The sequence below is a fragment of the Phyllobates terribilis genome, unplaced genomic scaffold, assembly GCF_046119375.1.
Source record: "Phyllobates terribilis strain yellow unplaced genomic scaffold, ASM4611937v1 Scaffold_41__1_contigs__length_11206878, whole genome shotgun sequence".
NCBI classification, from domain to species: domain Eukaryota; kingdom Metazoa; phylum Chordata; class Amphibia; order Anura; family Dendrobatidae; genus Phyllobates; species Phyllobates terribilis.
This window is the reverse complement of record NW_027362801.1, coordinates 11,090,458-11,117,243: the sequence shown is the minus strand read 5'-3', so window position 1 is coordinate 11,117,243 and position 26,786 is coordinate 11,090,458. Positions and strand designations below refer to the sequence as shown.

The window sequence follows — 26,786 nt, the reverse complement described above, 5'->3', positions numbered from 1 at the left end:
ACACATGTGGAATTATATACTTAACAAAAAAGCGTGAAACAACTGAAAATATGTCTTTCATTCTAGGTTCTTCAAAGTAGCCACTTTTTGCTTTGATGACTGCTTTGCACACTCTTGGCATTCTCTTGATGAGCTTCAAGAGGTAGTCACCGGAAATGGTTTTCCAACAATCTTGAAGGAGTTCCCAGAGATGCTTAGCACTTGTTGGCCCTTTTGCCTTCACTCTGCGGTCCAGCTCACCCCAAACCATCTTGATTGGGTTCAGGTCTGGTGACTGTGGAGGCCAGGTCATCTGGCGTAGCACCCCATCACTCTCCTTCTTGGTCAAATAGCCCTTACACAGCCTGGAGGTGTGTTTGGGGTCATTGTCCTGTTGAAAAATAAATGATGGTCCAACTAAACGCAAACCGGATGGAAGAGCATGCCGCTGCAAGATGCTGTGGTAGCCATGCTGGTTCAGTATGCCTTCAGTTTTGAATAAATCCCCAACAGTGTCACCAGCAAAGCACCCCCACACCATCATACCTCCTCCTGCATGCTTCACGGTGGGAACCAGGCATGTAGAGTCCATCCATTCACCTTTTCTGCGTCACACAAAAACACAGTGGTTGGAACTAAAGATCTCAAATTTGGACTCATCAGACCAAAGCACAGATTTCCACTGGTCTAATGTCCATTCCTTGTGTTCTTTAGCCCAAACAAGTCTCTTCTGCTTGTTGCCTGTCCTTAGCAGTGGTTTCCTAGCAGCTATTTTACCATGAAGGCCTGCTGCACAAAGTCTCCTCTTAACAGTTGTTGTAGAGATGTGTCTGCTGCTAGAACTCTGTGTGGCATTGACCTGGTCTCTAATCTGAGCTGCTGTTAACCTGCGATTTCTGAGGCTGGTGACTCGGATAAACTTATCCTCAGAAGCAGAGGTGAATCTTGGTCTTTCTTTTCTGGGGCGGTCGTCATGTGAGCCAGTTTCTTTGTAGCGCTTGATGGTTTTTGCAACTGCACTTGGAGACACTTTCAAAGTTTGCCCAATTTTTCGGACTGAGTGATCTTCATTTCTTAAAGTAATGATGGTCACTCGTTTTTCTTTACTTAGCTGCTTTTTTCTTGCCATAATACAAATTCTAACAGTATATTCAGTAGGACTATCAGCTGTGTATCCACCAGACTTCTGCACAACACAACTGATGGTCCCAACCCCATTTATAAGGCAAGAAATCCCACTTATTAAACCTGACAGGGCACACCTGTGAAGTGAAAACCATTTCCGGTGACTACCTCTTGAAGCTCATCAAGAGAATGCCAAAAGTGTGCAAAGCAGTCATCAAAGCAAAAGGTGGCTACTTTGAAGAACCAAGAATATAAGACATATTTTCAGTTGTTTCAAACTTTTTTGTTAAGTATATAATTCACCATGTGTTAATTCATAGTTTTGATTCCTTCAGTGTGAATGTACAATTTTCAAAGTCATGAAAATACAGAAAAATCTTTAAATGAGAAGGTGTGTCCAAACTTTTGGTCTGTACTGTGTGTGTATATATATATATATATATATATATATATATATATATATATATATATATATATATATATATATATATATATATATATATATATATATATATATATACTTACCCTCTGATGGCCCCCGGTGATGACCCTGTATATATATATATATACTTACCCTCTGATGGCCCCCGGTGTCTTTGTCTTGGCTTGCCGGCAGCTCGCGATGAACTCAAGGACCTGCGGTGACGTCATTTAGTCATGTGACGGGTCACGTGACCGCTGACGTCGGCAGGTCCTTTAGTCTACCGCGAGCTGCTGGCACGCCGAGACGCATCGGATAAAGACACCGGGGGCCATCAGAAGTGAAGGCCTGGCAGAGCATCAAAAAGGAGGAAACACAGCGTCTAGTGATGTTCAAGACTTCAGGCAGTCATTGCCAACAAAGGGTTTTCAACCAAATACTAGAAATGAACATTGTATTTAATCTGTCCAAATACTTTTGGTCCCTTTAAAAACAGGGTGGCACATGTTAAGGAGCTGAAACTCCTAAACCCTTCATCCAATTTTAATGTGGATACCCTCAAATGAAAGCTGAAAGTCCGAACTTCAACTGCATCTGAATTGTTTTGTTTAAAATTCATTGTAGTAATGTCTAGAACCAAAATTAGAAAAATGTTGTCTCTGTCCAAATATATATGGACCTAACTGTATATAGTGTGACCAAGTTGTCAAGCACTTTCCAAGTGATGCTAAAATCGCTTGGAAAGCGCTTGATAACCCGCATGCGGAAATGCATGTGAAGAACGCTTCACTTCCGCATGTCCCTGGCAGGAAAAACACATGTACAATCCGCACGTACAATCCGCATGTACAATCCGCATGCGTTTTTTCTGCCAGGGATATGCAGAAACGCTCAGGAAAAAATCCGGAGCATTTCTGCATCGTGGGCACATAGCCTTAGTGTTGAGCGAGTATGAATTTTTAACCCCTTCACCGAGCACGCTTGGGTGCTCGTCGAGTATTTGCGGCGTGCTCGGCATCGCTAAAAGTGTCGCCGCGGCTGCATGTGTCACATCTGTCATACACCTGTGACACATGCAAGGATTGCCTGTTTGTCAGGTTAACAATTCATACTCGCGCAACACTAATCATTATGCCTCGCCCTCCTCATTACAGAAATACACATCACCTTATCTGCTCCATCCCATAAGAATTCAAATTTATACAGCGTTGAGCTAGAAAATCTGCAGAAAAATAATGGTATGGTTAAAATGCTCACTGTCTAATAATTCTGCACTTGATGTAAGAGTGGATCTGATGGACTTAGCCCATCCTTGTGTTACATGTATGGCTATTCATTTACATGGCTGGCAAGTAATACTGAAGGTATAGCCATACAAAACTTTTCCAATGATAAGAGCTGAGTGCATGGCCTATATGTCTCTACACTGACTTGGCACTCTACACAAGGAGACACCCTGTCAGAGGCCTCTCACCTGGCAAAACAGATGTCCTGCTTTACACAGATGAAGGGCAAATACCCTGAAACATGTGTCTAGTTTGGCATCTAACTATCAGTGTTTCCTAAACTCAAGTCCTCACTTCCAACAGGTCATGTTTTCAGGATTTCCATAGTATTGCCCAGGTGAGAGAATTCCTGATGCCTTGATGATACTTCCATCGCTTGTGCAATACTAAGGAAATCCCGAAAACATGATCTGTAGGGGGCCATGAGGACTGGAGTTTGGGAAACACTGCTCTAAATCATGTGGCAAGGCTCGTTAAAGGGTTGATACTTACTTTTGGGATTGCTACATCCAATATGTAGCACTAGGGTTCTAGTCCTCTTCCTCTCTGAAGACATATTTAAAGGGATCTGTCAGCTGATTTTTGCTACCTCATCTGATAGCAGCATGATGTAGGCAAAGAGAATCCAATGATGTATCACTTAGATTATTGGGTGCAGCCGTTTTGACACAATCAAAGCTTTTAGATTTAGAATGAAGCAGAACTGTGAAAGCTATCCCCGCCCACACCAGACTCTGTATATACAATGTCTATAGACAGTGAGCTGCTTATCACGGGGAGGGGGCGTTGCCGGACTAGTGTAGTCCTTTAGTGATAAAACCTACACGGTTAGTAAACTACAGCAGCACTTTGACAAGTGACACATCCCTGAATTCTGTGTTTCAGCCTCTATCTCCTGCTGTCTTCAGATTATGTAGCAAAAACCTGCTGACAAATTCTCTTTATATTCCTAGAAGAGCATTGGATGGCCTATAAGTCTCCTTACACCGGCTTGCTACAGTAGTTGTAGAAAATACATTCTTATAGGAGCACATACACCTTAGGCCTAATTCATGTGGCATCTGTATGCTGTCCATATGAAATGTCAGCCTATTCATTGGTATTGCTGAGTTTGGTTTGAAAATCAGTCCATCTTTTTTTTTTTTTTTTTTTTTTTTTTTTTTTTTTTTTTTTTTTTGCAGATGGTTAGTCCACAAATTAAAGCAACACTCGTGAAAAGAGCTATAAATTATAAGATGTCTTTGTGCTGATCTAAAAGCAGACCTGTGACCTAGACTTTAGATGTTTGTAGTGTGAACCTGGTGAACCCCGCAGGGTGAACGACTCCTCTTCCACCAGTGGTCGGATCAGGAGTCCTGAAGCTTTACAGACCCTCTCTTTGTTCACAGGGGCGATCACGTCGTGTCAAATATACTTGGCAGGAGCCTATTCCCCTATCTCATTTGAGACACATACATGCTTGACCAAGCCAGGGGTTTGCATAGCATAGCGGTGGGCTGACAGCTCTCTGCGGGAAGGCTCACATGATTATATTGAGGCAGTATTTGGCCATATTACACCGGTAATTCCCAGCCTAACCCCAGGTCTAATGATTCAAACAAACAGCATCATAAGCATGAAACAAACATACTGGATAGAAGCTAAATCATATGAGACCTGTAACCTTCACGCCAATATATGGCAACTTTGCTTTATTTATTTTGAGTAATCTTTATTCAGTTGCTACAATCCATTTCTTTGGTTGATGATACAGTTGTAATATTTATACTGAGCTGTATAGTAGTGGTTCCTATAGTTTTATAAGGTGGGGAGGGATGGTCATCTACATGGACATGATATGTGGATCTGTTTCCATTTCTAATGCTTATGGACAAGCACGGACTGGCCCACAGGGGAACAGGGGGATCCTCCGGTAGGCCTCCCCTGTGAAGGAGTGCTAATGAGCAATGCTATGACCTTGAAGGAGACCTCTGATCACATGCCGCACCAGTGATCAGCAATCTTCACCACTACGCATCGCCTTGGTTTTGTTAGCGGCTCAGCATCTTTACTTATAAACGATGGTGCACTGTATGACGTCCATGTCAAGGATTTAGCAAATTGGAACCTAATATATATGTTCTGTTACTGAAAGCTAGTTATACTAAGAAGCCAAAACCCTTTATTGCATGTACTCAATAGTAATGATACCGGCCGTAATACAAAGGGTCCACACGTACAATTGTGGGACACATATACAGTATATATAAAAATCCATTACTTTCACATGGACAAATAGTCTTTGATGTGTGACAAGTCCACGAGATATCTCTCATGCATTATGTGCGGATTTGCTATGGATTTCACCCTTTGCCTTACAAAGAGTAATATTTGCAATACATGTGGACATGCTGTGAATTTAAAATCCACACAATTTGGTAAAACCTCATTTGTTTTGCTTTAATACGTCGCGGATTTTACACCCTCAAATCCGGATGAAAAATCCAAGTGTAAATATGAGCTTTAAGCAGGTATTCCAGTCTTTTGTAAATGATAAAGGGACTATAACATTTTTTTTTTTATTTAAACAATCGGTCATGTTCTGATGATAAATACAGTTTTCTTTTTTTAAATTTCCATATTACTATCTGTATTAATCAGAAGCTAATGCTGTACGGACCATGGGCTGCATGAATCAGACGCAGACTCCGTTATTGCAACCATCTTTGTTCCAGTCTAAAAGGCTGCAGCGCTTCAGAGAACTTATATCTTCGAAAGCCGGCCAAGGATGAGGCAATCCGGGTGACTAGTCCAGGAGGCAGGTCCTCTTCGGCTTCTCCCCTGGACTAACAAGTCTCTCCCTATGTATTGAGCTATCAATTTAGGAGTGGAGCAGGGAGAAGCTGCCTCTTGGAATAGTTATCTGAGATGCATCATTCCAGGCTGAATTTTCTCTAAAAAGCTGCAGCATTTCACATTAAAATGTCCATTGCCACAATAATGGAGCCAGTGTCTGATTCATGCAGCATGAATCAGCTGTCAGGTTCCCTGTGAACAAGTAAACAATAAAAATCATTAATCTTGCAATTTTTCCACTAGCCAGTAAGCCTAATACTACATTTTCTGTTTTGTAACGATGACTTTTCTGCAGTCTCATTATCTTTACAGGCAGGATTACAATGAATGGTAACCCATCTATATACAATAGATAACACATCATTCACGATAGCTATAGCTCACCTTCTTCCCCTCCCTGCACAGTGATCTTTGAATATACTATTTCTTTGCAAAATAGACTTTCACTGTGAAAATACTCACAGGTATAAATGTGTGATCCAAAATCTGGATATTAGAAAGGATACTAAAACTTTTTAAATGCAATAGAAAGGTTGGATAAGAAAATATAAATTGTATCTGTAAACTCACAAAATGGTTAAAAAGATATAGTACAACAGCAATTTGGATTTCCAGCCCCGACACATGGGTGGTGCTATAAATACAGGCAGCCTCCTAGATTCTGGATTTGGGCAGGCGCACGGTCACTCCCCTCTATATGTGGCGCTGTTGCAGTCTGTCTCATGCACACACACTTCATAAAGAAGTCCTGCAGGAAGCATCTTCTTAAGATTGTCCCAAATGAAGACAGTCAGGTTCTCTACAGAACTGTACAAAAAAAGCAACAAGGTAAATCTCAATTAATAACCAAACCTGGACAAAAAGACCCATAATACTAAAAATAAAGTAAATCAGAAAAACCCGATGAGCTGACTCTCCTTTCCCCACCTTCCTTCTATTCTGCTATGATTCCAGTGATGTGTCACTTATTAGGCTGTGTGTTGTTGTTTCAATAAAATCAGTGTTTTATCAGCAGGAGATTATCACTACATCACTAGATGTTTAGTGCCTCCTAGTCCAACCATCCTGCTGCTATTACAACCCATCAACGCCTCACAATTGTACCATTGATTGACGGCGGCATTTATATGGTTAAACAGCAGCGGTCAGGTCGATGTTACAGGCAGATGTCAGCTGTATTCTACAGCTGGCATCTACACAATATAGCGTGGGCACAGTTCCCAAGCCCGCTCTGTATGCTTCGTACATGGGGACCCAACATAGGATGTACTTGCACTCCTTTGTTGGAGAGGCGTTAAACCCATATTGTCACTGGCAACCTATACTTTGCAATTCAAAAATCTACTCCAACACTCACCTTACAACGGTTTTGAAGTAAGGAACGTCGTGGTCCAAACTTTTATGGTCCAAAGGAATCATAATAGCCTCCTGTAGAGGGAAAAACAATCATTTAGTTTTATGAACGTACAGAAACCAAACCAACCAATTATCTAATTCTCTTAAGGTACAACGTATAAGGTCACCTTGTGTGGTGTTGGTGGAGGACACTTGGAGAAGAAGGGCACTAAATTACCATCCATCTACTAAAAAGGTCAACCCAATGGTAGCACTGTAATATGCAACTGATTTTCAGCACGTAAATCAGCAACAGAATGTGGATGTATCCGCACTAAAAGGACAAAAGAAGTAGAAGGCTCTACTGGAACAGTTTTCTACAAGATTTTGGAGATGTCTGGGTGAAATTTTTGCCTATTCATCCAGAGAAACATTTGTGAGATGAGACACTGAGGTTGGATGAGAGGACCAGGCACACAATCTCTGATCTAGTTCATTGCAAAGGTGTCAGATGGGTTTAATATCAGGACTTTAAAAGTCCAGCAATGTTCTTCTACACCAAACTCTCCCAACCATGCCTTTATGGAATTTTCTTTGTGTACTTGGCACAGTCATGCGGAACAGAAAATGGCCTTCTTCAACTGTTCCTTCCAAAGTGTAAGCCACAATAGTCCCAAAAGTCTTGTGCTGAAGAATTAAGATTTCTCTTCACTGGCACTACGGGCTATGGCCGACTCCTGACAAACAGTCCCATAGCATTATACCTCCTCCACCAAACTTACAGCGGGCAAAGTGCAGTCAGGCAGGTAACGTTCTCCTGGAACGTTCTACAACCGAGACTGATCCATCAGACGCCAGATAGAGAAGGACCACGCTGGAATCAGTGAGCTCCTTACCACCGGCCGTTCTGTCACAAATGTTAATAAAGCCAGACGGCATGGCGGGGGGCTGGATGTTATACCCCGGGGGTAATGGGACTGATTAATAACTGTGTCCCAATACTTTTGGCCATGTAGTATATAATATTCCTCATCCATTTTCAATCCTGATTGAGTCAAATCTTTGGCTAATTCTCCTAGGAAATGCTGCGGTGAACGTATGACATTGACCCCAGACCCTTGCAGGACCTTATATTCTGGATGGTCATGGATTAGGTTTACAGGGGTCTTTTAGAGAGGGCTTGCAATGGGCCAGATCCTGGTGAGTTTTGGGTAGAGAACACATAAGCGCTCCTTTCAGGCTCTCAGTAACAAATAAAACAAAAAGCTGAGTTGGAACTTTTTCTTCCCAATATTGGCCAATAACAACAAAGTTTAGATTGACTTTTATGGGGTAGAAGTATTACCCCCAACGTCTGACAGCTCTCAGCCTACTAACATTATCATACATAAAATAAGACTGTTACCTCCATGTATCTCTTCAAGTCTGTCAGATTCATCACCATCCCCGTGATAGGGTCAATCTACAAATGAGGAGAAAAAAGACTTTTTGGTCAAAAAGAATAATCTAGCAATCAATAAATATGTGAGTTAAAGAGTGATCTCAAGGGAAGGAGACCAGTCAAGAGAGTTCTGCTGCCTATAGCACGGGCAACCTAAAACGGGGACGGGCTCCCTCATTGTGGACATCTAGGTTTTACCCTAAAAAACTGGCATCTATCACAGAAAACATAGCTTAATATAATGTGGAACCGGGAAGTGTCATCTGGGCGGCACCCAGCCGGCTTCTCCCCGCCCAGCTTGGTTTGATTGACAGCACTTGCTCTATTTCTCTTTAGAGATAGACCTGTCAGTCACGCCAAGCTGGGTGGGAAAAATCCAGATAGGAGCTTCACAAATGATTTTTCTCGCCATTTCCAGGTTCTTTTCAAACCATGGGACTGTTTTATTAAGAGTGGCCTACATGGAGTTAGCTATAGTTTTATAAATGTAGCGAATGCTAGACTGTTTCCTTCTTCATACGACCTGTTGTGTGGTTCACTTTACACCAGTATTTTACACTGTTAACACAATATGAAAAAAATTGTCGCATTTTGCAACTCGCTATGTGAAACCATCATGGAAGACATGTCTCAAAACAATGTTCTCTTTGGAGCAAAATACACTCCTCAACATTGAAAACGCAAACAAGAAGGAAAAGTGGTGAAGTTATGGAGCTCTCAGGATAGATAATCATGTTAATGATTTGCAAGTGATGAAAAATGTAAACATTTTTTTTTTCAAAACATCTCGATTTATTCAGTATCGAGTATGAGAGTTACGAGCAGAGGTACAGGTAATTAAACATCTTTGCTGCTATCAATCAGGGTATTATTGGTTGTCTGAGGAATGTTCTGTCGCGTTGAATGCACTTGGGCACTGAAATCATCAAGATCCGCTGCTGGCAGCTCATTTTGTAATTGTCCCACTTGTGCTAGATGGCAGACAAGTCCAGAGACGCTGCAGGCCTTGTTTAGTCCACAGACTGCTCAGAATAGCAAGAGCAACATGCGGTCTGGTGTTATTGTGTTGAAAAACAGCTCCTGGGACACTTTGGAGAATTGTCCGTACCATTTGTTCCAGAAGAAAATCAATGTAATGCCAAGCTGTTAGTGTATCTAGAACAAAGACTTAGAGGTGTCTGTCTACCGTACATTATGCCCACACTATAATCCCAGGAGTAGGACAGGTGTGACGTTCCATCGTGAAGACCTCCATTTCAGCCTCCATTGCCGTCTTGCTCTGCGCCATGATAACCTTTGAGAGAGGAAGCGTGAGGTCAATGTAGCACCTGTAGCTGAACCCCTGGCTCGTAGCCCAATACTGTAAAAACTCCTGATGGTTTGTGTACATGATCTGTGACACTTCAGGCTTGGTATAGGACGGTAGCCCAATATTGTAAAAACTCCTGATGGTTTGTGTACATGATCTGTGACACCTCAGGCTTGGTATATGACGGTAGCCCAATATTGTAAAAACTCCTGATGGTTTGTGTACATGATCTGTGACACCTCAGGCTTGGTATATGACGGTAGCCCAATATTGTAAAAACTCCTGATGGTTTGTGTACTTGATCTGTGACACCTCAGGCTTGGTATATGATGGTAGCCCAATATTGTAAAAACTCCTGATGGTTTGTGTACATGATCTGTGACACTTCAGGCTTGGTATATGATGGTAGCCCAATATTGTAAAAACTCCTGATGGTTTGTGTACATGATCTGTGACACCTCAGGCTTGGTATATGATGGTAGCCCAATATTGTAAAAACTCCTGATGGTTTGTGTACATGATCTGTGACACTTCAGGCTTGGTATATGATGGTAGCCCAATATTGTAAAAACTCCTGATGGTTTGTGTACATGATCTGTGACACTTCAGGCTTGGTATATGACGGTAGCCCAATATTGTAAAAACTCCTGATGGTTTGTGTACATGATCTGTGACACCTCAGGCTTGGTATATGACGGTAGCCCAATATTGTAAAAACTCCTGATGGTTTGTGTACATGATCTGTGACACCTCAGGCTTGGTATATGACGGTAGCCCAATATTGTAAAAACTCCTGATGGTTTGTGTACTTGATCTGTGACACCTCAGACTTGGTATATGACGGTAGCCCAATATTGTAAAAACTCCTGATGGTTTGTGTACTTGATCTGTGACACCTCAGGCTTGGTATATGATGGTAGCCCAATATTGTAAAAACTCCTGATGGTTTGTGTACTTGATCTGTGACACCTCAGACTTGGTATATGATGGTAGCCCAATATTGTAAAAACTCCTGATGGTTTGTGTACTTGATCTGTGACACCTCAGGCTTGGTATATGACGTCCAATTTAAATTGCAGTACAGAATGGATCATTGTGAAATCAGTTTCTCCAAAGTGTCTTCAACACGTCAACTCCAGGCCGGATGTTGCTTGTGCTACGATGAGCAGCTTGTGTGGCCTAAATGTGCTACCACGGTCTGCAGCGTCTCTGGACTTGTCTCCCATCGATAGTCATTGGTCGGCAATTGCAATGAAAGCTGCCTGCTATGCAACAATGTAGATAAATGTGCCCTTATATTGCATGCTGTTTATAATGAGGGAGCCTCGCCTTGTGTATTGCCTCCCATGGCTCGGGGAAACATGATTTAATGGCTTCATTTAACTAGATGGACTCACTTTAAAGAGAATCTGTCTGCAGATTTGGCCGATATGAGATATGGTCACCACCTTTCAGCCCTGATATACAGCATTCTATAATGCTGTATATATGCCCCCAACCCAACATGCAACAAAAGAAAAAGACGTTTTATTATACTCACCTGCGAGGCGGTCCGGTCTGATGGGCACCGCTGTCTTGGTCTGGACCATGAAGTATAATAAAAGCTCTTTTTCTTCTCTTGCAGGTCGCATCGTGGGCTTATATACAGCATTATAGAATGCTGTAGATGAGGGTTGAAAGGTGGTGGCCGTAGCTCATATAGGACAAACCTGGTGACAGATTCCCTTTAATTATTGAAAAAATATTTGTAATTTTTTTTTAACTTTGGATTACTCGGTCCCTACGGAGTACGTCAGTTTCGAGAGCCACAGTAGTTACATAAGGCAGAACATTACATATGAAATCCCATTACATAAGCAGGGAGGCGACTGTGCTGAGAAATCTGGGATTGTACCCACAAGCTGTGCTGCAAAAAAGAAAAAGATTATAACTTACTTCTCCCCGTACAGTGACGATCACTAGAAGAAAAAACAAGTTACTATTAGTGGGTTACATGTTCCTTATAGCAATATTGTTACCAGATGTGGAAACCATTCCTGCCAGGATGTAGTCTGATGCTCGGGACTTGCTGTCTCATATGTTCAACGTAAAATGTCCTGGTTTCCTTTTCCAACCACCAATATTCCAAAATAAAATGGGTTCATCACTACTCCTCATAACGGCCGAAATTACTGACAGTTTCCTTTCCACAAATCCTCTGCCAACAGTCTCTTATCTAGACATTAACTAGAAGCTCTTTAAACATGTCCTCTAAAAAAAAAACTAAGAAAAAAGTCCAATAACAAAGGTCATTCATGAACTTTTTTTCTCACTTTACCAGCTCCCTTTGATCTCCCAAACCAAAACAAATTGCTCTCGAAATAAAGCCCCGACCACAGCGGATATTACACAAATAGAGATTAGAAATTGAGCCTCCGTCTTGTTATATAATAGCCGGGATAACAGATTCATTGGTTCGGAGCTATAATATTACGGATCTTGCCTTTTTACTGAAGGTAGAAAATACAACTGTGCCGCCCGCCTCCCCAAAATAAGGATGCAAAGTCCAGGGATGGAAACAAAAAGCCCCATAGATCGCATAAATGAACCCAAAGTGCCACGGTAAGGCACCAGGGCTCATTGAAAATCACTCCATAAGCACATGAATAAACAAAGGAGAAACTGGAGTATACGATATGAAAAAAGCATCAATTTTATTAAACGTTAAAGATAATATCAAGTAAGAAAAATCTGTAAAACAGGACAATGTAGGATTGGATGGTACCCTCCTGCACAAGAATGTAAAGTGCCCAGTGCTTAATAATCACCAAAAATTACGGGATATGACAACATCTCATATCCAAAGTAACAGAGCATGACATCAAAAGAACCCACAATAGGTGGACATACATATAGGAGTAATCACTGGTGAAGGTAGCTAAATATACCTTATATCAAATTAAGTGCAGGGCTATATGCAGTCAGACTTAAGGGCGTTTTTTGGAATGATGTCTTACCCAGGCAAGGTACCAGGAGAGGAGATTGGTCCCCAAATAAGCCCCTTATAGAACATCATGGGCACCATAAAAAGTACAATGCCAGGGGTGTGAAGATTGCAGGTGTCAGGCCTGCCAATGCTAGCACAAACTTCAACTGAATGTGTGTCATCCGATGCACATTCAGCTGAAGTGTATTGCTGTGCAGAGACCCAGCAGCTGATGTCGCCATACAGTACAGACCAAAAGTTTGAACACACCTTCTCATTTAAAGATTTTTCTGTATTTTCATGACTATGAAAATTGTACATTCACACTGAAGGCATCAAAACTATGAATTAACACATGTGGAATTATATACTTAACAAAAAAGTTTGAAACAACTGAAAATATGTCTTATATTCTAGGTTCTTCAAAGTAGCCACCTTTTGCTTTGATGACTGCTTTGCACACTCTTGGCATTCTCTTGATGAGCTTCAAGAGGTAGTCACCGGAAATGGTTTTCACTTCACAGGTGTGCCCTGTCAGGTTTAATAAGTGGGATTTCTTGCCGTATAAATGGGGTTGGGACCATCAGTTGTGTTGTGCAGAAGTCTGGTGGATACACAGCTGATAGTCCTACTGAATAGACTGTTAGAATTTGTATTATGGCAAGAAAAAAGAAGCTAAGTAAAGAAAAACGAGTGGCCATCATTACTTTAAGAAATGAAGGTCAGTCAGTGCGAAAAATTGGGAAAACGTTGAAAGTGTCCCCAAGTGCAGTTGCAAAACCATCAAGCGCTACAAAGAAACTGTCTCACATGAGGACCGCCCCTGGAAAGGAAGACCAAGAGTCACCTCTGCTTCTGAGGATAAGTTTATCCGAGTCACCAGCCTCAGAAATCGCAGGTTGACAGCAGCTCAGATTAGAGACCAGGTCAATGCCACACAGAGTTCTAGCAGCAGACACATCCCTTCAACAACTGTTAAGAGGAGACTTTGTGCAGCAGGTCTTTATGGTAAAATAACTGTTAGGAAACCACTGCTAAGGACAGGCAACAAGCAGAAGAGACTTGTTTGGGCTAAAGAACACAAGGAATGGACATTAGACCAGTGGAAATCTGTGCTTTCTCCAATAACCCCACGACAGCACCAAAGGAGGATGTCACCCCACCCTAATAGGGACAGGAAACACAAAGAGGTTAAATAGCCCCTCCCTCATCCTCCCTCCAGTGTTTTTCCTGTCCCTATTGGGATGAAGAGGTCATCCAGGGTGCTCTGTGCCGGTGGCAGACACCTGACATACCTGTTTAAGCCGGGCAGCTGGGACCGGGCAGTTTTCTCCCCCTTCCCTGATGCTGCTCCCGTCTCCTCTGGGACTCGGGACTCCTGTCCCCACCGTGTCCGCGCCTGCGGGTAAGGTCCGGTGGGTGTCGGGCTGGAGGCCTCCTCGAGCTCTCCAGCCCTGCTCCTCTCCCCCCTCTAAGCGGCCTCCGGCGGTCTCCGTAGCGGAGCGCCACGTGTGGAATCCCGGAAGTGACACTGTCCGCCGGGAAACGTCACTTCCGGTATGCGTTCCACCCTGGAATGCAAAAAGCCAGGAAGCGGCCGGAAAGTTGCGTGGGACACCGGAGATGGGTCCCTGACGTCACTTCCGGTCTGTTAAAAAAAAAAAAAGAGAGAGAGAAAAAGAGGGAATAAATGAATAACCCCGCAGGTGATCGCAGGTGTTCCTGCTTCACCAAATTGGACCCAGGGGGAGGAGCTACACCACCCCCCTCCCCATGGAAGGGGAGGAGCGCTCAGTCCAGTCGCCTATATAACAGCCCTGGACTGAAGACAGCTAAGGTAGGACCTAATCCATTTGTTTGCTACATTGGATGTCAGAAGTCTATCTTTGCCATGTCTGTGGAGCCCAGCGCGATTCCAGTCCCAGTAAGTCTGGCACTGGGGGTCCTTTCCTAGGTGCAGGTTAGAATTAATATTTAATTACCCTTCTCCCTCTTTTTTAGGGGGACAAGGATCCAGCACCAGGAAATAAATCTAGCCGGAAGTGTGCTATATGTTCAAAAAAACTGTCTTCTTCCAGCAAAAAATATTTATGCCAGAAATGCACAGAAAAGATTATGAGGGAAGAGCAGCCATCCCTTATGGACGAAATCAAAGGGATAGTCTGGCAGGAGATTCAGTCTTCATTGGCCTCCTTTTCCCGATCCACTTCTGATTCGCCTCCAAAAGGCAAAAAAGAGGAAAATTTCCCTGGAAGAAAGAGGAGACTCGGACTCCCAGGACGAGACATTCCTTCCAGAAGACCCTATAGAGGAAGATGAACTTAGTTCAGCAGAGGAAGGTCCGGAAAATAAAAAATATTATTTTTCAATGGAATTTATGGAAGACCTCCTCTCAGCAGTAAGAAGAACGATGGAAGTGGAAGAAGAGAAGCCCACTAGATCAGTCCAGGAAGAGATGTTCGGTGGTCTCCGAACAAAGAAAAGGGTGGTGTTCCCGATACATAAAAACATTCAGGATCTAATCCTGGACGAATGGGAAAACCCTGAAAGATGGCTGAATACACCAGCGGAAATGAAAAATAGGTTTCCCGTAGATGAAGAAACCGCAAAATGTTGGACCGAGATACCTAAGGTCGACATTCAAGTGGCAAGAGTAGCTAAAAAAAACAGTATTGCCATTCGAAGATTCCTCCCAACTAAAAGATCCTCTGGACCGTAAGATGGACAGCATTCTCAAGAAATCCTGGGAAACATCAGCAGTCCTTATGAACACAAATGTAGTCTCCACATGTGTTGCACGGTCCATGTCAAGATGGGTCAACCAGCTTGAAGAACACCTGGCTATGGGCACATCCAGAGAGGAGATACAAGCTTCCCTACCTTTACTGCACCGACTTCCTGGTGGATGCTTCAGCAGAATCCATGAGGGTAACCGCCAGGGCAGCAGCCCTATCAAACTCCACAAGGCGAGCACTATGGCTGAAATCGTGGAGCGGTGATGTGGCCTCTAAAATAAAACTTTGTTCTATTCCCTTCAAGGGAGAATATATGTTTGGCCAGGCCCTTGACGACCTCCTGGAAAAGGCGGCTGACAAAAAGAAATCCTTGCCTGAACCCAGACACTATAAGAAGACCCCCTTTCGCCCCCCTCGGGAACAGAATCCCCAATACAGGGGGAAGGGCAAGTCCGGTCGATGTAGCTACCCCAAAGGGGGTAAAGATAGAATATTTTTTCCCCAAAAGGACAACGACAACAGAAGCGGTGACGCCAGTGCGGTGGGGGGAACGAATCATGAAATACCTTCCCCAATGGCAAAAGATCTGCTCCAGTCAATGGGTCTTAAATGTAATTCAAGAAGGGGTAAAGATCGAATTCTCTTCATATCCTCCCAAAAAAGTAAGGATAACTCATCTAACCTCTCCAAGATTAAAAACAGTTCTGATGTCCGGCCTAAAAGACCTACTATCCTTGGGGGCTATTTCACCAGTTCCAAAAACAGAAAGATACACAGGCCTCTATTCACGCCTGTTTACGATAAAGAAACCAAACGGCACATACAGAATAAGAATAAATCTGAAACCCTTAAACCAGTACATTGTCTACCGAAGATTCAAGATGGAATCCATCAAATCAGCAGTTCCCTTAATAGGGCAGGGGTATGTGATGGCAACCATAGACTTACAGGACGCATACTATCACGTCCCTATACATCCAACATACCGAAAATTTCTAAGGTTTGCAGTGGTTCAAGAGGATCAGACGTTACACTTCCAATTCAACGTATTGCCGTTCGGGATATCTTCAGCACCAAGAATATTCACCAAAATTATGTCAGAAGTAGTGGCTTCAATCAGGAAAGAGAAAATCTACATCATTCCCTACCTCGACGACTTCTTACTAGTAAGTCCCTCGGTAGAATCACTCCAGAAAGTTCTGCAAAGAACAATCCAGATCCTGACCACCCTAGGGTGGTTGATAAATCATCAAAAGTCAGACCTGGTCCCTGCCACAGAAAAAAACGTTCCTGGGGGTTCTACTAGATTCTGCCAGACAAACCTCCTTCCTACCAAAGGACAAACAGATACTCTTGAGATCCAAGATATCGAATCTAAAGACCCTGAACAGAGTGTCCCTAAGGTCTGCCATGTCAACCCTCGGCTCCATGACAGCCTGCATTCAATCTGTAGCCTGGGCTCAGGCTCACACCAGAGTTTTGCAGACTCACATTCTTGCACAGTGGGACGGATCCCCAAACTCACTAGACAGGAAGATCATGATCCCTCATTATGTGAAAACATCCCTATCATGGTGGCTCAACCCAAGGAACCTAAGAATAGGGGTTCCATGGTCTCAGTTCCCTCTGGTAACAGTCACGGTAGATGCCAGCAAAACAGGATGGGGAGCCGTTGTTGCTCAAACCCCCTTCCAAGGGGTCTGGACAAAAGAAACCAGCAAGAAATCCTCCAACTTCCACGAATTAAAGGCAGTGGAGGAAGCACTCAAGATATCGGCTCCAATCATTACGGGCAAACACGTAAAAGTCTACTCAGACAACATGTCTACCGTAGCTCATCTATCTCATCAAGGTAGCACATGGTGCGAGAATCTAAAGAGTATCTCGGCAAGAATATTCTTCTGGGCAGAAGGACATCTTCGTTCCTTATCAGGGTTGCACATAAAAGGCTCAGATAACACCCAAGCCGACTTTCTGAGCAGAAGGAATATCCATCCGGGAGAATGGGAGCTGGACTCAGACATTTTCCACATACTGACCAAACGATGGGGTCGTCCGGAGGTGGACCTCTTTGCAAGACGCCAGAACACCAAAGCAGAAAAATACTTCTCCCTAGATCCAGACGACGCATGCCTGGGGATAGATGCATTCGCTCACCCATGGCGTTTCCATCTGGCTTACGCCTTTCCCCCAATTCCATTGCTACCCAGAACCTTACAGAAAGTAAGGACCGAGGAGGTCAAGATAATCTTGATAGCCCCGCTTTGGCCCAAAAGAAGTTGGTTCTGTGCACTAAACAATTTAAGCATAGAGGGACCCCTCATTCTACCAGCAATCAGAAACCTTCTCCATCAGGGTCCAATACTCCATCCAGACCCAGAGAACCTCCATCTAGCAGCCTGGCTTCTGAATTCACAATCCTGAAGGCTAGAGGGCTCTCAGACCGAGTAATTCAAACCCTACAAAAAAGTAGGAAGCAAATCACAAACTCCATATACAGCAAGATATGGAAGACCTTCCTAGCATGGTATAAGCCAAATGTACCAGATCTTCGGCATCCTGACATGACCCAGATCTTGGATTTTCTACAAGAAGGGCTGGAGAAGGGTCTTAGACCCAGCACCCTCAAAGTTCAGATTGCGGCACTGAGTATCTACTTCGACCAGAGCCTTGCCGAACACCGATGGGTAAAAAGGTTCATGACAGCAGCTACTCGTCTGCGTCCCAGAATAATTAACCACGTTCCCTCCTGGGATCTTAATATTGTCCTTAAAGGTCTGACACTACCACCATTGGAACCTTTGGCCTCAATAGAGCTGGATAAATTAGCTTGGAAAACAACATTTCTAATAGCAATTACCACTGCTAGAAGAGTAGGAGAAATCCAAGCCTTCTCAGTGAATGACCCTTATCTGAGAATCCTGGATGATAGGATTATTCTACAATTGGACCCATCTTTCTTACCAAAGGTAGTCTCAGACTTTCATAGGTCTCAGGAGATAATTCTGCCTTCCTTCTGTCAAGACCCAAAAAAATAAAAGAGAAGAAGAATACCATACTTTGGATGTAAGACGGGTTGTTCTTGACTACCTCCAGAGGACAGAGGCCTGGAGAAAAGATCAGAACCTCTTTATTCAGCCATTTGGTCAGAACAGAGGGAAAAAGGTCTCAAAGGTTACCATCGCTACTTGGATCAAGAAAGCAATTGTGGAATCATATCAGATCCAAAATCTCTCACCACCAGAGAAACTGAAAGCACACTCTACAAGAGCCATGTCCGTCTCCTGGGCAGAAAAGGCTAGCGCTTCCCTCGAGCAGATATGCAGAGCAGCTACACGGTCTTCGGTCCATACCTTCACCAAGCATTACAAACTAAACTTAATGTCCAATAAAGACTTGGCCTTTGGGCGGAAAGTGCTTCAGGCCATTGTCTCTCCCTAAACATGAGTCTTTGGTACTCCTCCTTTGGTGCTGTCGTGGGGTTATTGGAGAAAATAGAATTAGACTTACCGGTAATTCGGTTTCTAATAACCACCACAACAGCACTGGTAATTCCCTCCCAGGCTTGGTTAGCCAATCATTTAATTTGAATAAATATAATTTGAAGCATCCATACTTGTGTGGTCCTTTATAAAAACACTGGAGGGAGGGGCTATTTAACCTCTTTGTGTTTCCTGTCCCTATTAGGGTGGGGTGACATCCTCCTTTGGTGCTGTCGTGGTGGTTATTAGAAACCGAATTCCCGTTAAGTCTAATTCTATTTTTGTCTGATGAGTCCAAATTTGAGATCTTTGGTTCCAACCACCGTGTATTTGTGCGACGCAGACAAGGTGAACGGATGGACTCTACATGCCTGGTTCCCACCGTGAAGCATGGAGGAGGAGGTGTGATGGTGTGGGGGTTCTTTGCTGGTGACACTGTTGGGGATTTATTCAAAATTGAAGGCATACTGAACCAGCATGGCTACCACAGCATCTTGCAGTGGCATGCTATTTCATCCGGTTTGCGTTTAGTTGGACCATCATTTATTTTTCAACAGGACAATGACCCCAAACACACCTCCAGGCTGTGTAAGGGCTATTTGACCAAGAAGGAGAGTGACGGGGTGCTACGCCAGATGACCTGGCCTCCACAGTCACCAGACCTGAACCCAATCGAGATGGTTTGGGGTGAGCTGGACCGCAGAGTGAAGGCAAAAGGGCCAACAAGTGCTAAGCATCTCTGGGAACTCCTTGAAGATTGTTGGAAGACCATTTCCGGTGACTACCTCTTGAAGCTCATCAAGAGAATGCCAAGAGTGTGCAAAGCAGTCATCAAAGCAAAAGGTGGCTACTTTGAAGAACCTAGAATATAAGACATATTTTCAGTTGTTTCACACTTTTTTGTTAAGTATATAATTCCACATGTGTTAATTCATAGTTTTGATGCCTTCAGTGTGAATGTACAATTTTCATAGTCAAGAAAATACAGAAAAATCTTTAAATGAGAAGGTGTGTCCAAACTTTTGGTCTGTACTGTATGTGTGACTGGGGTCACATGGCAGTGATGTAATGAGTTCCTGTCGCTTGCACGCTGAAGTCAGCTGCTGGCTTCTGAAGAGGACGCCGAACAGCAGATAGAAGGGGTATATATTTGTTTATTTATATGTATTAAAGAACAGTGGCAGGATGGGGGATATATACCAGGATGGGGCCAGGATGACGGACGTATATATATATAAAAAAGAGAGAGAGGAGAGAGGAGAGAGGAGAGAGAGGAGAGAGAGGAGAGAGAGGAGAGAGGAGAGAGAGGAGAGAGAGGAGAGAGGAGAGAGAGGAGAGAGAGAGAGAGAGGAGAGGGGAGAGGGGAGAGGGGAGAGGGGAGAGAGAGGAGAGAGAGGAGAGAGGGGAGAGAGGGGAGAGAGGGGAGAGAGGAGAGAGGAGAGAGGAGAGAGGAGAGAGAGGAGAGAGAGGAGAGAGAGGAGAGAGAGGAGAGAGAGGAGAGAGAGGAGAGAGAGGAGAGAGAGGAGAGAGAGGAGAGAGAGGAGAGAGAGGAGAGAGAGGAGAGAGGAGAGAGAGGAGAGAGAGGAGAGAGAGGGGAGAGGGGAGAGGGGAGAGGGGAGAGAGGAGAGAGAGGAGAGAGAGGAGAGAGAGGAGAGAGAGGAGAGAGAGGAGAGAGAGGAGAGAGAGAGAGAGAGAGGAGAGGAGAGAGAGGAGAGAGAGGAGAGAGAGGAGAGAGAGGAGAGAGAGAGGAGAGAGAGGGAGAGAGGAGAGAGAGGAGGAGAGAGAGGAGGGGAGAGGGGAGAGGGGAGAGGGAGAGGGGAGAGGGGAGAGGGGAGAGGGGAGAGGGAGAGGGGAGGGGAGAGGGGAGAGGGAGAGGGGAGAGAGAGAGAAGAGAGAAGAGAAGAGAAAGAGAGAGAGAAGAGAAGAGAAGAGAAGAGAAGAGAAGAGAAGAGAAGGAAGAGAGAGAGAGAGAGAGAGAGAGAGAGAGAGAGAGAGAGAGAGAGAGAGAAAGAGAAGAGAAAGAGAAGAGAAAAGAGAAGAGAAAAAGAGAAGAGAAAGAGAAGAGAAAGAGAAGAGAAAGAGAAGAGAAAGAGAAGAGAAAGAGAAGAGAAAGAGAAGAGAAAGAGAAAGAGAAGAAAGAGAAGAGAAAGAGAAGAGAAAGAGAAGAGAAAGAGAAGAGAAAGAGAAGAGAAAGAGAAGAGAAAGAGGAAGAGAAGAGAAGAGAAGAGAAGAGAAAGAGAAAGAGAAGAGAAGAGAAGAGAAGAGAAGAGAAGAGAAGAGAAGAGAAGAGAAGAGAGAGAGAGAGAGAGAAATATAATCAGGATAGAAGTGGGGGGCCTTCCAAATTTTGCACCTGGGCCCATCGGACTCTAGTTACGCCACTGTACGTGACAATGACGTAGAGACTCTGAAGCATTTATTAAAATGATTCCATCTGAAAATGTCTTATGTTTTGTAAGCAAATTGAAATTTAGATAATATCATAATAGTACAAGTGAAGAGAAATAACTTTGTGAACGTATCTAAGAAATATCTGCTTCTTTTCTTATCGGTCACTTTTTATTTCCTGCATTGATCATTCACTTTCAAACGTTTCTCAAATCTGTCTACAAATCCGTCTGCAGAAGGGGACAAATTATTATTATACCTGACTATAAAAGCCTATGGAGGGGTGAAGGGGGAGAAGCTGGAAATTAACGAAAACAGAAAAGTAATCCAAAACCAGGAGTGGAACAGTTAAATACTGAAGTGGTGACGTGTTTCTATCACCCACTCCTGGTTTCGGCTTACAAATACTGATGTAAAAAACTGACCAAATGCTGAACGTGGACTTTGCAACTGTTTCTAGTGCAGGGGAATGAATATTATAAATGCAAGATATACTATATGTACACACATGATGGCTTATTCTTAAAAGTCACCCTGGCAGTGCAGTAACACTTTAATCATGTGCAAGGTTTGCAAGCTCATGTGTTAAAGGGACCGTACACCACATTAGATAAAAGTTGGTAGAGCAGACCGCTTTTGTTGGGACCAGTGAAAAACACGTGTAGGAGTATGGGGGTGTTGTAACTTTCCCCAAGATGGCAGGTGTCTGGGGGAAGAGGAGAAGGAGGAATGGGCTTGTTGGATGTCTGCATAGGAAGTAATGTCCTTACCTCTGTAGTTGTGACCATGTCCATTAGGATTGTTACACTTGCCAAAAATCTTTTTATTTTCCTCGTTGGTTAGAGAATTGCTGTGAGAGAGAAAGATGAAAAAAATAGATGATCAAAAATCATACATTTCAAAGCGCTGGAGAGTTCTGGAGTGGCCAGCAATGAGTCCGGATCTAAATCCCATTGATCAACCATGGAGAGATCTTACAATTGCTGTTAGAAGACGCCTTCACATATGGGAGACCTGGAGCAGATTGCAGAAGAAGAGTGGTCCAAAATTCTATATGAGGGGTAAGGAGCTTGTTGATAGTTATAGGAAGTGATTGATTGCAGTTATTTATTACAAAGGGTGCAACCAAATATTGAGCTGAGGGTACCAATACCAGGCACCGGCCAATCAGAGGTCAGCAGCCGACATCAGCGTCCCGGCACGGACGCACATAACATCATTGCTAAGCGCCCCGGCTGTGGAGGAGGAGGACGCTGTTCGCAGAGGGAGCGAGGTCAGGTGAGAAGAATTTCTGTATGAGTGTAAAGAGCAGCAGAATGTGGGACATTGTTACAAGAAGGGGACGAGGATAGAGACATTACTATAAGATGGGAACAGAATGGAGACAGTATTACCTGACAGGATAATATTACAGGATTGGGGACATTATTACAGGATACGGGACATTATTACAAGACAGGGACGTTATTACAGGGTGAGTGACATTATTACAGGACGGGGGACATTATTACAAGTCAAGGGACATTATTACAGGATGGGGGGCCAGAATTACTATATGGGGCTAATTGTAAAACTATATTACTGTATGGGGCCGATTGGGGGGAGGGGGTAAAAAACATAAAAACATTTAAAAAAAAAAGTAAAATAATGTAATATTATTTGGCCTTTAAAAATGCTGTTTTATGTAAAATTGATGTAAAAAAAGGGCTGTACCATAACCCATAAGATAAACACCATTAAAAAGAATAAAAAACATGCCCAAAAAAAAGATGATGATCAAAAAGTCATATAGAAAAGTAATGGTATAACTGAAAATGTCACCTTCTCCCGTAAAGAACGAGGCCCTTCATATTCATATGTGCGGCCCATTTTCCCGGCCGAGTTTGAGACCCCTGCTCTATACTATTATAGAATTGTATTGTATAAAGCATTGTTAGGTTAAGTGCACACGTAGCGTTTTTGATGTGTTTTCGCTGCGTTTTTTTGTCGCGGAAATGCAGCGAATACACTTGGTAATGGGTCTGCCAGCTATTGCAATGGTAATCCTGATGTGCTGTGCACATGATGCGGAAATTTCCGCTCAGGATTACCATTGCGGAAAAAAACGCAGCATGTCCATTCTTTGCAGCATTTCCCGCCCACTGACTTTAATTGAACCGCAGAAAATCCACAGGTATAATATTTATACTTGCGGAATTGCTGCGTTTCAATTACAAACAATGGGCTGTGGAAACGCTGTGGGAACGATGCGAGTGGTACCCGGGTTGGCAGAGGAGGACTACTACTCCTCTGATCCGACCGCCGCTCCCGCTGATAACAGCAAGAGCAGCACGGTTGAGAGGAGCAGTAGTCCCCTCAGCTGAGCCAGGAACCACTCGTGGCAAAAAAAGAAAAAAAAAAAAGTACAAAAAAACCCACTATATTCACCTGTCCGGCGCCCTCCTGGTCCTCGGGGATGTGATCAGGTCGGCGGCCGGTGGATGGCGGACAGGTTGATATGGTTGCTTATTTTTTTTTAAATATTTAGGCTCTGTGCCCACGATCCGGACGTGGCGGACGCATATTTTTGGCTGCGTCCAAAACGTTGCATTCTATTGAAAGCAGGTAAATGCACATGTGTTCACTAAACCATGCGGATTTACCACATTCTATACATTCTAGTGGTCAAATTTCTGTTGCGGAGACTAGTGAGTCCACAAGAGAATTTGACATGCTGCGGTCCTGAAAGATGCGGCGCATGCCCGTGGCCACAGGTGATTCGCAGCCTCTGATGCACACATAGTGGACATGGGATTTCTAGAGATCCCATCCACTATGCTGTAACATCTGAACGCTGCGTGTTTGACGCTGTATAAACACGCAGCGTCAAACCTGCAGCGGCTCCTGATCATGGCCACATACCCAAACTCACCTGCAGCATGTCAATTTCTGTAGCGGACACGCTAGTCTCCACTGCAGATTTTGACCGATTGAAGTGTCATTATATGCGGTGGATTCACATGTACCGACAACAAAAGTGCGGCATTAGAACACCGCGTTTTGGACGCAGCAAAAATACGCTGCATTCAAAGCGCTGCTTGTTGCTGATCGGGGGAGATAGTGGCTAACGAAATAGCTGTGAGTGGTTAATAATAGCCAGGGGCCATGTTTGCCTAATGGCACCTTCCTAGGCTAAAAATAGCAGCTTTCAGCTGCCCCAGATATTACATGAATGGAAATGCTAATGAAGATTGGGTGAATGGGACTAGCTGATACCCAGGTCTTTTGTTTGGTGATGACAAGGTGTCAATCAGACCCTTTCAGCACCAAACCTAATTAAAGTAAAGTAAAGAGTTAAATAAACACACAGACACAGAGCAAACACTTTATTTGAAATACAACAGACACATTTTTTTAATCATTTAAATTAACCAATATACTCACCCCAGTTCTGACGGTAATCCAAAAAGCAATGTCCCACCAAATAACTTTATTTAGCTCCAAAACGCATTCATTGATGTACAAAAATGCATCAAAAACACGTGGTTTTTCTGCAGCACTTTTCCTGCCAAGGAGATGCAGAAACGCTGCGGAAATTTCTGCTTCAAATCCTGAACGTGCGCACATAGCCTTATGGTACATTATATTACAGGATTTGTAGTTATATTATATGTTATCATAAATAACTGCAGATAACAGTGCTGAAGTTGATTTCTTATTCGTCCAGTTTCTTATTAGGCAATTTTTTTCTCTTTTTTTTTTTTTTTTTTTACAGGTTTAACAACAAAAATAAAAAATCACAATAATAAAATACAAGGCAACGAGGTGCCCTGATGTGAACACACTTAAAAGCAGTTACAAAAATTCTAAACATGGACATCAAAGTGGGCACTGAAGGGCGTTATTGAAAGGGTTAGATGACTTTGGGACACTGATCTCACAATGCAGACACACAGATAGTGATGCCCCACATCAAATTCAGGTCATTCCAGTCTGGCCCAAATGGGTTCTGGGCATCAGAACTGGCATCAAAGTGGGCAAACAGTCGATTTTAACAATCTCAATAAGTAACTGGTGTTTTTAAGTAATTTAAAACACTAGTTTTTGCTATTTGCCCACTTTGATGCCGGTTCTGAACCCATTTGGGCCAGGCCGGAGTGACGGGAATTTGATGCGGGGCATCACTATCTGTGTATTGGGGATGTGATATGAATGGCCCAAATTTAACCCCTTAAAAACACCAGTTACTTATTCAAATAGTTAAAAATTGACTGTCTTCCCACTTTGATGCCAGTTCTGATGCCCAGAACCCATTTGGGCCAGACTGGAGTGACCGGAATTAGATGTGGGGCATCACTATCAGCAGTGTGAGATCAGTGGCCCAAAGTCATTTAACCCTTTCAATAATGCCCTTTGGTGCCGGTTTTAGAATTTTTTGTAGGAGCTTTTAAGTGTATTTACATCGTTGCACCTCGCCGTTGTATTTTACTATTGTGATTTTTTAATTTTTGTTAAACCTGTAAAAAAAATAAATAAATTAAAAAAAAGGCGAATAAGAAACCAACTTCAGCCCCGTCTATAGATATGACATGTTCTATAGTATACAGTGTTGTAGGACATTACAATGTATATATTATACTGCTCTGCATAATACCGTAATATGCAATAGTAAATAATTGTAGACATGACATCATGTTCTATAATATGGAGAATTATTGTAGTGCATTGTGATGTAATTATCTGAGCTATGACGTCACGTGTTATATGGACGTGTTACAGCCCATCATATATCTATAGCCAGTCAGTGTCGCACTCTGTGGTGTACACGGTGGATGGCACTGTGCGGCGGGCAGCCCGGAGCTCACTCACCAGTGCAGCCGGTGGCAGGCGCTGAAGGCGGCGGTGCGGGCGATCTGGATGACCCGGGGCCGCTCTCCGGTGCTGTCTCCGTTCTCCATGCTGAGGCTGCGGGTCCGGGATCAGCTCTGCTCCTCTGCCGTCTCCTGGATATGAGCGGCCGGGGGCAGGAGGGACGCACGTCAGGGGATTGGCAGCAGCGCTGGACGCTGATTGGGTCGCAGCAGCTTCTTCCCATTGATGTCAGTGTTTAACACCATCCATGCCGGGGCGCTGGACGCTGATTGGGTCGCAGCAGCTTCTTCCCATTGATGTCAGTGTTTAACACCATCCATGCCGGGGGATGGAGGGCATCTGAGCGATGGATGTGAAGGAGGCTGCAGCTGAACGTGTCTCCAGGATGTAAGACCATGCTGGGAGCTGGAGCTCAGATGCTCAGACTGCATGCAGAATAATCAGGATACAGACTGCTGCACCAGGAGCCAACCCTAAATAATACAGGAACACAGAGGCCATATACTACTGCCATAGAGTGCTCATCCAGTGCCTCCAATAAGGATCCACATAATACCACTATACAGTACCGTATAATACTTACATAACATGCTCACAGAATACCACCAATAAGGGTCCACATAATACCACTATA

General features: G+C 43.6%; 1 protein-coding gene across 1 annotated transcript; it reads right to left on the bottom strand.

Annotated features, from left to right (window-relative positions):
* Positions 1–4,487: 4,487 nt before the first annotated feature.
* LOC141191428 (6-pyruvoyl tetrahydrobiopterin synthase-like) lies at positions 4,488–26,337 on the bottom strand. The gene is made up of 6 exons (XM_073661319.1): positions 26,150–26,337; positions 22,072–22,151; positions 11,667–11,689; positions 8,387–8,443; positions 7,004–7,074; positions 4,488–6,453 (listed from the first exon to the last, which is right to left on the bottom strand). The coding sequence occupies exons 1-6, from the start codon at positions 26,236–26,238 to the stop codon at positions 6,330–6,332; spliced, it is 444 nt and encodes a 147-aa protein (XP_073517420.1). The 5' UTR covers positions 26,239–26,337; the 3' UTR covers positions 4,488–6,329.
* Between the last annotated feature and the right edge of the window lie 449 nt (positions 26,338–26,786).